Source organism: Pan paniscus, chromosome 12, assembly GCF_029289425.2.
Source record: "Pan paniscus chromosome 12, NHGRI_mPanPan1-v2.0_pri, whole genome shotgun sequence".
In the NCBI taxonomy this organism is placed as follows: domain Eukaryota; kingdom Metazoa; phylum Chordata; class Mammalia; order Primates; family Hominidae; genus Pan; species Pan paniscus.
Window position 1 is genome coordinate 37,932,241 of NC_073261.2, and position 11,620 is coordinate 37,943,860.

The following is an 11,620-nucleotide window of genomic DNA, read 5'->3' on the forward strand; positions in this document are numbered from 1 at the left end:
TCAATGGCAGAAGAGAGGGTAAAATATAGAGATCACCAAACCAAAAATAAGATGCAGCTTATATAATCTCTGGGTATTAATGTGGCTTACAGGTTTAAATAATGGTGAATCTGTGAGGGATACCGGCCTTGAGGACTTGTGGTTTCATTTTTATGCATCTGTAGTGAATTGCGTGACCATACAGTCATGTAAGAATGGCTTAAGGTCATTACAAAATACTTTCAAATATATTTAGCATTATCTTGTAAAATTGTCTCTTTTGTTTAAGAAGGAACCATTTCACTCTCACAGAAATGTTATAAGTATAGAACAAAGTACCCTCTCCTTTGCAGAGTATATGCAAGACTTGATGTTCCCACCCTCTAAAACTTTACTGAGTTTCCTACAAATAAAAATATTCCCCTGGCTGGACGTGGTGGCTCATGCCTGTAATCCCAGCACTTTGGGAGGCTGAGGCGAGGGGGTCACCTGAGGTTAGGAGTTCGAGACCAGCTTGGCCAACATGGTGAAACCCCATTTCTACTACTAAAAATACAAAATTAGCCGGGCATGGTGGTGCGCGCCTATAGTCCCAGCTACCCTGGAGGCTGAGGCAGGAGAAATCGATGGTACCTGGCAGGTGGAGGTTGCAGTGAGGTGAGATCACGCCACTGCACTCCAGCCTAGGTGACAGAACGAGACTCTGTCTCAAAAAAAAAAAAAAAACCTTAATTAATCCCCATATACAAATGGAAAACATTACTTCATCGAGTACTCAAGAGTATTTCAAATATTGACAATTATTAAAAAAAAAAAGTTCTTTGTTACAAAACGGCCCCAAGAGGAAACTTGTTCTTACAGACAAATCTGTGCTACCCTCCTCTGACTTGGGACACTGGGGACACGAGGGACTGGCTCAGAGATGAGCCAGCCCTGCAGCTGTGCCCAGCCTGCCCCAACCCCTGCTGATTTGCATGTTCCCAGAGCACAGCCCCCTGCCCTGAAGTCTTCTTAACAGGCTGGTCACACCCCGTGCAGCAGCCAGTCCCAGTCAGGACACAGCATGGACATGAGGGTCCCCGCTCAGCTCCTGGGGCTCCTACTGCTCTGGGTCCCAGGTAAGGAAGGAGAACACTAGGAATTTACTCAGCTGGTGCGCTCAGTATAGCCTGGCTCTTCAGGGAGGTCTTCTTATAACATGATGGATTGAATGGATGTTTGTTTTTATATTTCCAATCTCAGGTGCCAGATGTGACATCCAGTTGACCCAGTCTCCATCCTCCCTGTCTGCATCTGTAGGAGACAGAGTCACCATCACTTGCCGGGCGAGTCAGGGCATTAGCAGTTATTTAAATTGGTATCAGCAGAAACCAGGGAAAGTTCCTAAGCTCCTGATCTATAGTGCATCCAATTTGCAATCTGGAGTCCCATCTCGGTTCAGTGGCAGTGGATCTGGGACAGATTTCACTCTCACTATCAGCAGCCTGCAGCCTGAAGATGTTGCAACTTATTACTGTCAACGGACTTACAATGCCCCTCCCACAGTGTTACAAGGCATAACATAAACCCCCCAAGGAAGCAGATGTATGGGGCTGGCCTGCCCCAGATACTCCTCCTACTGCCTCCAGCTGCTCAGAGGGTTTCTCATATTCCAGTCAAGCTTTGAAAGTCACTGAAAAGTTTTGATGGAAGGGGCCATGAAGACTCTGAAACTGCCTTTGCAAAAATCATAACTGAGAAAATTATGACAGTGGAAGATATTACACAGCCAGCTCTGTGTGAATTACTCTTTCACTACTGCTATTGCCGTGTCTTGATAAATCGACTCTGTCTAAGCAGCAGGCAAGGTGAACCCCTTGGGCGATTACAGCTCCTCTATACCTTAACTGTTTTTCCTTCTCATCCCCTGCAGCACAAACATGGTAATACTGTTCCTGATTTCATTAAGAAAAGAGACGATTACACCTGAGTCTTGGCTATGGTGTGAGTTGGAATCAATAACACAAAGGAAAACCTACTCTTGGAATTCCAAGTCTATTTTTTTTTTCTAAATACACGCAATGAGTGTCTAAACTACAGCCTCTGGGAGGCTTGGGAGCATGGTACTCAAAGATGCAAATAATTAGAAAACGATTCTCTGGATCTCCCCAAGAATCCAGAGAGCATCTGGCGCAGAAGGTATAATTGCCAATCATGTGGTCCTCAGACATGTCTGGGAAGCCCATGTTCGGGGCTGTTGATGCTCTGCCTGGAGGACCTTCCTGATTTTCTATGGCATCTGCTTACAATTGACCAGCCCCCTATTCAAAGCTTGCCGTGTTGCATCTCAACTCTTGTCCGTGGGACCCCAAGTCTCTAGCCACATCCAGTTCTTCACAGAAGCTGGATGTATGTGCCAGGGCAAGGAGAACTGGGTGGGAGGTGAGTCTGTGGGCTCCACAGCTTCACGTGTTTATGAGGTAGGAGTTATTAAGAAATTATTTTAGGCAGATAGAGAGGAAAAAAGGGATCCTTGGGAGATTTTTCACAGCTGTTGTCTAGCATGAAAGCCCTGGGTCTTAGCCCCAGGCAGGCAACCTTTTATATGCAAATGCAAGCCTGCAAGCCGTTAGAAACTGGGTCCATCCAACATGCACCCAACATGGTGATTTCCACCGTTGTCCTCTTGCCCTTGCCCCAACATGCGCCTGGCAGCATAGTTGCCCCTACATATCCCCACGTGTGTGGAACATCATGGCGCCCTGTATTTGCATATTAAAAGGCTAGGGTGGGAGGGCCAGTTCTTTCGAGGGCTACCGTGAATGACATGTCTGGTCAAACCAATCCCCTGAGCCCTGTGCAAATCAGACACTGCCTCCTCCAGCCATCAAATATAGCTGGCTGATATTACCTGAAAGAGTGGTTTGTCCCTCGGCTTTGGAGCCCCCTCCCTCTGTCTTTGTACAGGGGAGCTTCATCCTTCTTTCTTCCCCCTTCTTTCTTGCCTATTAAACTCCCTGCTCCTTAAAACTATTCTAAGTGTGTCAGTGTCATTTTTTCTAATTTGACTCGAGACAAAGAACCTGGTGTCCTCTACTCATCAGAGCAGTATCATTTATTCCAACATGATAGAGTCACATGGTCTATGCCCAGGGAAAAGAATTCATATTTTTGTCTTGTGAATAATCAAGGTTCACCTCCAGGGAACAATGAACAGTACTCTGATTAAGATCTTGAAGAAAAAAAAGAGTTCCCTTCTGGCTGGTAAATAATGAGTTTATTTTAGAAAGTCTACTTTCATGACATGAATCAAAACTTGAAAAATGTAACTATAAATCAATATCATAAAAGAAATCATGAAAGTTGTTCATAATGGAAAGCCAGCCTTTATCTCCTGCAGGTCTAGTTAGAGCCTCCTGTATAATAATGGAAACACCTATTTGTATTGGTACCTGCAGAAGCCAGGTCAGTCTCCACAGCTCCTGATTTATGAGGTTTCCAACCAGGCCTCCGAATTCTCAGACAAGTTCAGGGGTAATGGGTCAGGTACTGAGTTTACACTGAAAGTCAGTAGGATGGAGACTAAGGATGTTGGAGTTTATTAGAAAACTTGAACTTCCATCAGTGATAAATATTCCTTTTGCCTCAAGCACATATTTGAGGAATTTTCCATTGAGTAGATCTACCGATAAGGTCACATTTTTCTGTCTGTTTTAATCTGAATATGTATTTATATGATTCTCAGAAATGTTTTTTGACTATGAAATTATATTTGTAAGACCTTATTTCAAGTTGTTATTTACCATTTGATAATTACTGCTGAAACGTCATCTATTAAAAAAAATCGGTCATCCGTTCTCTAACTCTCATTGAAAGCAATTTGCCTTTTAAACCCCCTCAGACTCTTTTTAAGCTTTTCAATTGGCCTTATCTTTTTTTACAGATTCAATGTATTAAGTCAATTTATTATTTATGATAAATTTATTTATTTATTTATTTTTACTATCACAAAATTTTAAAATCCTGTAAGTTGCTATGTCAAACCTGCCTCTAGATTGCAAACAAACCCCACAAAAAAAGAGAGTACCATTATCTTAGAAATACTAGAAAAGCAAGAGTGATAGTGTCCCATTGTTAACAGGGACCCCATAAGGCTAGAATAATGTCCCACATGTTACCTGGGGCACCTGGGAGGAGCTGCCACTGTGCTGAATGGTGGGAAAAAGCCATCTGTGCTCTGAGACTGGAAGCCTGGCCCTATTCCCCTATGTGGCTGTAGGAGACAATTGGGGTTATAAAGGGGTAATTATGGTTAAATGAAGTCATAAGGGTGGGGCTCTGATCCAATAGGATTAGTGTCCTTATAAGGACAGAAACCAGAGAACTCTTCTCTTTTCCTTTATTTCTCTAACTCACTGCTTCCCTATGGAAAGGCCATGAGAAGACATGGTGAGAAGGTGACTACCTGTAAACTAGGAAGAAGGTTCTAACCAGAAAGTGAACCTTGCTGGACCTTGATCTTGGACTTTCCAGGCTTGTGAACTATGAGAATAAATTTCTCTGGTTTAATCTACCCAGCCCAGGGTATTTTGGTGTAGCAGTGCAAGAAGGCCCATCCACTGTCCCCACCCTCTCTGAGCAGGATCAGCCTCAGGAGGCCCTCATGGACATGGGGGCCCAGCTTTGCCCCTCTTCCTCCTGCTTTTCTGACTCTCTGATGAGGAAGAAGAACTCAGACTTCGGCTTCAGATAGTTTGTATTAAACATGAACATTTCCTTGATAATGAAGTTATAATTTGTTTATCTTTCTGTCACCTGCAGGGCCAGGTGATACAATTTCAACAAAAGTATATCAATTTCTATACAATTGTACATATTATTTTAATGTGAAATGTAGAAACATAGCATATACATCTATCTCAATATATAATTAATATTCAAAATATTATATGTATTTAATAAAGTTTACATAATATGTATGCATATATTATTTTTTGAGCATGTGCTCTATTTCTTTGTCATCAGAACAGAATCTGGCTCAGCAAGAGCCCTGGGGACATTTGCTCACCCTCTCCCTTTGCTTCCAAGAAGGTCCTGACTGCTTATATACAATGAGAACACAGCTGAGAGCAGCCTACTCCAGGAGCCCAGGCCCAGCTCTAAGGTCCTGGTTTCTGAGGCTTTCACCGTGGCCCCAGGCTCGGGCTTGGTGCCGCGCCCATGAGTGTGTGAGCAGCTTTCTTTCTTGAATCCTTTGCCAGGCAGCCCCATGGACAGGGCCTGTGGTTCCTCCCAGGTCCTCAGCCTCATAGTTCAAGAAAGCAGCTGTTTCTTTCACAGCCCAGGGCCAGAGCCCAGCAGCTCTCGGTCAGTGCAGGCCTGACCTTAGCCCTGGTTTGAGGACTCTATTTCTAATCTCTTCTCTTTTATTCCAGTACCTGAAAGTCTGTCCTGATCTTAATTGCATAAGCCACATTTCCAAAACTGCTGAAGCTAACATTGCCATCTAGAATATTGAAAATTTGACTTCACTGTCATCCTCAGGGCCTGGCTTGTTCCAACTCCACCAGACCAAGAGGCTCTTGAGATCTCTCCTCCCCACACAACTTAATTTAGAAGCATAGTGAGGTTTAAATGTTGCCAAGCTCTTGACACTCTCTGAGCAGCCATCCCCCTTCTCCTTTGGTGTAGAGGGCACCAGCTCCTTTCTGCCATGCCTGGTTAGGACAGTGAACCTCTCTCAATTTAGGGCTTGAGTGAGGATTAAGAGCATGTGTGGTCACCTCCACCAAGAGATGGTAGGGGAGTAAGTGGGCAGGGCTTCTGGGGAGAATTTGATTCCTCATAAATAGAAAGAAGGTGAAGAATTTTGTCCCACATTTTTTCCTGGAAGAGTTTTTAGTGGATATGACACTAATGTCCTTAGCTTAGAGCTGTTGCAGTCCTCTGGAGATCATGAGGACTTGAGTCCAAGACTGAAAATCCAATGTGGTGAAGGTGAACCTGGTTTCCTCATGCTGCCCCCAAGCTGCTGCACCAACCCTAATACTCCAACCTTCAGACTTCTGATCTTTGCTTAAGCTTTTGCTATTGTTTCTTTCCATTGCTTCTAAAGTTACTTTTATTTATTTTATTTCATTTATGAGAAAAGGTACTCAAAGGAAGAAACAGAGCCTTAAATTTGCTCTTTAGGAGAAGACAGGCATTTTTATGTGTGTGTGTGTTCATGGGAGTCTGAGGCGTGAAGGGCAGGAATTGTAAGTGCAGTGCTCCCCTGAGATCTTGGTCATTCTATGCCCATGGCTAGAAAAACTCAAATCACTTTGAAGAACTTATAAATTCTGCTGTCTTTCCCTCTCCATTCCTCTTTTTATATCCTAAGCACGAAATAAATGCCTGTTCTTAATTCCTCCCTGCTCCAAGATCATACATATATAATTGTGGTTAAGAAACAAAAATAGTTGGAGAAGACATAGAAACAGGGGATTTTATGCATTTCATTAACAACAAAGTGTGTTTGCAGGTTTCTCTTTCTTCTTAGCACTTTTTGCTGGGAATGTTACTGGTTAAAGATATTCTAGTTGCCAGTGGCAAATCCGTATGAGTCTGCAGCAACCTCAATCCTTGGCCTGCGGCAACCTCAATTCTTGCCTCCTCAGAAGAAAGAATGCGACTGAGGGGCATAAGGGAGAAAAAGAGACCAAGGTAAATTTCAGAGCAGAAGTGAAAGTTTATTGAAAAGCTTTAGAACAGGGGAGAAAGGAAAGTACACTTGAAAGAGACCAAAGTGGGCGACTTGAAGAAGAAGTCCGGTGTTTAACCTTGATTCTAGTACTTTATAGGCAGGTCTCTTTCCCATGATTCTTCTCTTAGGGTAGGCTGCCCGCATGCGCAGTGCCTTTCTTACCCTTGGGAGGTGAGCATGCTCAGTGTGTTTAGAAAGTTGTACACATGCCTATCTGAGGCTTCCTTCCCTTTTCTGGTGGTGTGCCCCTGGAAGGCCATACTTCACTGTTTTGTATTTATATTTATGTATAAATATAAATTTATGTATATATAAATTATATTTATACATAAATATAAATATGAATACATACATATAAATATACAAATATATAAATATAAATATACATAAAGTATAAATGTGAATACAAAATATAAATTTATTTATAAATATAAATATTTTATTTTTATTTTTGTATTTATATTTATTGTATTATTTATTTTAACATGCCTGGGAAGTTGCATTTCCCTGGTGCTTGCATTCAATTAACACCTTAGTGCAAAAGGTGTGGACCATCAGGAAATGGCCTCCCTCTAGTGCCAGCTGCCAACTTATCACTTTTAGAGAGGCAATGTGATCATTGCTGAACCATCACCCCACATTCCTAGTGGGTGGGGAAAGAGACCTCTCCTGCCCATCTCATGCCTGTCTAACTGCCCGTAACAGGAAGATGCTGACTGCTCCAGCCAGGTTCCTGTTAGAGGTTGCATTTGGAGGGTTTACAAAGAAAAGCTACTGGCAATTAGTGCCTGATTCCAGGGAGGGTGGCAGGACATTGGGTCTAGATTCTCAAAATGGAGGAGGCCAGAGTGAGAAAGGCTGTGGGTGTGAGAAGAAAGACCTTAGAACTCAGACCTGTGGCCACAGCCTTAGGACCCTGAGAGTGGGGACCACTTATCAAGGAACAAGGAGCAAAGAAGAAGTTGGGTAATATTTGAGGGATTATCTTGCAGGTGGAAGATAATGGAGGTTTGCATTGGGGTGGAGTGGTGGGGTAGAAGTCGGGGGAGTGGTCAGGTTTGGGACACATTTGGGGTCTATGATTATTGTCTGCACTTCATTCATTACAAGGCACTTGGTGCAATGAGCAGTGCATGCGGCGCTTATAACTATTCTCGATTTTTTCATTATTATTTATTTATTTTTCATTATGATTTATTTTTATTGAGAATTTCTCTGATTGCTGGTGCTCAGGAAGAAGGCATCTCCTTTCTTCTGAGGCTTTGTCTGAGTAAGCAAGATTTTTGCCTCTACTGCACGCTTTATTTCCTGATTGTCCCTCTCTTCTGAAAGGCGATGGCCCAGGTGCTCCACTACTGAGAGTCTCAAGCTCTTACCCAAAGCCCTCAGTCTAGAGTTTTTGTTTTTTGCCTTCATGTTATCTTCTTCTTTATCAGCTTAGCAATTTAAAAAATTACTTTTTTTCTTTTGATATGTAACTATTAAAAATTCTGTCTTAGTTAATCCTACCTATTACCTTCAGAGCAAGTAATGGACTAGCAAAATGGTATTAGGAGATCCAAATATGTGTGTTCAGGAAGAAATATGAGGAGGCAGGCTGTTGCAGAGTGCTCTGTGCAGCTGGCCCTGCAGAGTCCCTCTGTGTGGCCCTATCACTGACTGCCTTCTGTGAATCAGATATTCTGATGAAAGTCCTGGTGAATCCTGTAGCCAGGGGCCACCTACACCCTCCATGAAGACCAAATCCTGTAGTCAGGGGCCACCCACACCCTCCATAAGGGCCAAAAGCCTCTGAAGACAATAAGAGGTCCAGAGAGTCATAGCTCATGACTGTCCTCTGTAGAGACAGCTTCTTCCCAGATGGCTGAGGGCTGTCTGTGGCTATGTCCTTTCTTGTACATGATAGCGGGGACTGGGCAGGTCTCTATGCAAACCCGAGCAAGACCTTCCTGTGTGTTCCTCTCTGAACTCTGAACCTAGGTGGCAGTGGATACACTTAGGGAAGTGGAATGATTTGTGATCATAAGAAAGGGAGGGAAGAAGGGGAAGAGAGTGAGCGAAAGACATAGAGAGAGAGAGAATGTAACGTGTGTACAGTACCGACACTGAAACTGGGTCCTGTAATGGTTTAGCACTGAGTATCACCCCCACATTATCAGGTTCTTTTCCATGGAGCCAATTAATGTAACTGGTATGGGAAAAAGACCTTTGCAGGTATAAATTAAGAATCTAGAAACAGGGAGATTATCCTGGATTGACCAAGTGGACCCTAAATGCAATCACAAGTATCCTCCTAAGAGTGAGATAGATTGAGATTTAACACAGACAGAAGAGAAGGCAATGTGGCCACAGAGACAAAGACTGGAGGGGTATGGCCACAGTCAAGGAAAGCTGCAGCCATTAGGAGCTGGGAGAGGCAAGAATAGACTCCCTCCTGGAGCCTCTGGAGGAGACTGGCCGCCAAGGCCATGATCTTGGCCCAGAGATACTGATTCTAGATTTCTGGCCTACAAAAGTATGAGAGAGTAAACTGTTTTAAGCCATCAGATTTTTGGAACTGTGTTACAGCAGCCCAAGGACACTAATAAGAATGAAGTGCAGGGAAAGTGCAGATGAAAGGTGCTCTGGTGGTTTTCAGTCTTCTTGTTCAACTTTCTACTGCTACACATAAATAGATTGATGGGAGAGGATATGGTGGGAAAACATTTACGTGAAACTTCACTGTATATAGAGAGAGATCTATTAGTTAGAATAAATATTGATAATTTTTAGTTGAAAGTGACATCTGACTAGTAATATCTTACTTAACGTCTTCATTCTAAGACAGTCAAGGATGCATGAAATGGACACCGGGTACTCTCTCTCTCTCTTTCTCTCTTCATGGGTCATGATCTGGTGAAGCCCTCAAGACACTGCTTGATATCCACAGTACTTCATTTTACAGGTAAGAAAACTGCCCATCAGAATGCAGGGGTGATTTCCCAAAGTCACATGGTCAGCAGAAGTAGGGACTGAGATTGGAACCCAGGTCTGTCAGAACTTATATATGTTCCTTCCACATGGCCACATGTACGTATACACCTCCCCTGTCCTTACCGATTGAGGGCTGTCCTAGGGGATGCTATTCCAGACACTGTGGTCTGGCATGCATGCAGGCAGAGCTGCCTTCCCCAGCTCAGAGAGAGCAGCAGCATGACCATGGAGTCTGCCTATCTCAGAGAGAGCAGCAGCATGACCATGGAGTCTGCCCAGCTCAGAGACAGCAGCATGACCATGGAGTCAGCAGAAGTACAGTGAAGGGGAAAGGCCAAGGGTAGCAAGAGAGACGGCTACATTCAGAAAAAAAGATGTGTATTTCAATCTAGAGCCCTATGTCTTGAACTTGGATATTAGTAGGCTGTTTACTGGCCAGTTCTCTTGAAATCCAAGCCCCCGGAAAAGCAGCAGAAGGTTTGTGCACAGACTGCACCACTGTGGTGGGACCATGCGTGATCATGAATGAGTAATACTGCCTGGAGTACCCGAGCTCCAACCCACTGACGCTGATGTAGTTGGTTCCAATTCCCCTGCTGCTGAATCAGGTTGGGATGCCCTCAGCATAGGCAGAGGTATGAGGTACAGAGGTTCAAATTTGTGTCCAAGTTTTATCCATTTTCAGATATATCTCTGTGTACATCAGCAATGACTTGGCCAGGGATGGAGACCCTGTGTCCTGGCTGTGAGACAGTGAGGCTGACATCTGGGTCAGGGTGATGTCCCCACTCACTGCAAAAGAGTAAAAGAAGAAAATGACATTGATGGTTCAAGGCAAGGACATGTACCGAGCAGCAGCCACCCCCACCAGAAGAGAGAGTTCACTGACTTTGTCTTTCCCCAGGTCCTCCCCTTCACCTGCCCTTCAGAAAGCCAGGCTTCAGGGGAGCTGCACCTGAGACACTAGGAACATGCTGGTAGGGAGCACAGCTTGGAGCATTACCCAGGGGATATGATCTTTGTCTTCCTACTTTGGACACATTTGATTATAAGAGTCTGGATTGATACAGGGTTTCAAGTTTATCCTAATCAAGGCTCCTATAGTTCAATGAAGAAACAGAGAATCTTGTTGAACTAATCAGATCTGGCATCACTAGCCAGCCCTTTATGCGATGATCTGTAAGAAATATTACACAGTGACAGAAAAGGTGGTAGAATATTCTCCCCAAGGCAAGAATAAGGTGCTATCCATTTAATCCTTGGTATTAAAGTGACCGATAGCTCTGGAAAATGGAGGGTCTGTGCGTGGTACATGCGTGAGAAATCATGGTATTATCTTTGTGAAACTGCAGTCAATTCCTTGTCCTTATACCAGTAATAACAATGGCTTAAAGTTATGACAAACTATTTTTGAATATTGTTAAAAATGCTTCTGATAAAGTCTTATTTTCATTTTAAAAAAGACAATTCCTCACTGACAGAAATATTGTTAACACAACACAAAATATTTTTACACTCACCAAATACATTTGCCAGTAACTTGAAGACCCAAGAGCTCTACTTTCTAAGATTTTATTATGCATTCCCTGCAAACAAGGATAGTCTCCTACATACTGCCAATACAACTATAAAATGCATTACTCAATGTAGTCCTTAGGTTCGTTTAAAATTTTGGAAATTGTCCCAAAAATACGTTTTGTAATAGTATGGCCACCAAAGAGAAATGTATTATCTGCAGGTAAGTTGATGCTACCCTGCTCTGATCTGGGACCCTGGGGACACTGCCCCTGTGCTGAGTTACTGAGATGAGCCAGCCTTGCAGCTGTGCCCAGCCTGCCCCATCCTCTGCTGATTTGCATGTCCCAGAGCACAGCTGCCTTCCTGAAGACTTATTAATTGGCTGGTCATACCCCGTGCAGGAGTCAGTTTTTGGCTGGACACAGC

At 43.5% G+C, this 11,620-nt stretch overlaps 1 protein-coding gene across 1 annotated transcript; it reads left to right on the plus strand.

The window, feature by feature from the left end:
- Nucleotides 1-293: 293 nt before the first annotated feature.
- LOC103785105 (probable non-functional immunoglobulinn kappa variable 1-37) lies at nucleotides 294-1,544 on the plus strand. The gene is made up of 2 exons (XM_034952454.3): nucleotides 294-1,097; nucleotides 1,222-1,544. The coding sequence occupies exons 1-2, from the start codon at nucleotides 1,043-1,045 to the stop codon at nucleotides 1,542-1,544; spliced, it is 378 nt and encodes a 125-aa protein (XP_034808345.1). The 5' UTR covers nucleotides 294-1,042.
- Nucleotides 1,545-11,620: the final 10,076 nt, after the last annotated feature.

Excerpts from the sequence above, each read along its gene's own strand:
- LOC103785105 (XM_034952454.3), top strand. The coding sequence starts at position 1,043 with ATGGACATGAGGGTCCCCGCTCAGCTCCTGGGGCTCCTACTGCTCTGG. Across the intron at positions 1,098-1,221 it reads CCTACTGCTCTGGGTCCCAG|GTGCCAGATGTGACATCCAG; the intron begins GTAAGGAAGGAG and ends TTCCAATCTCAG.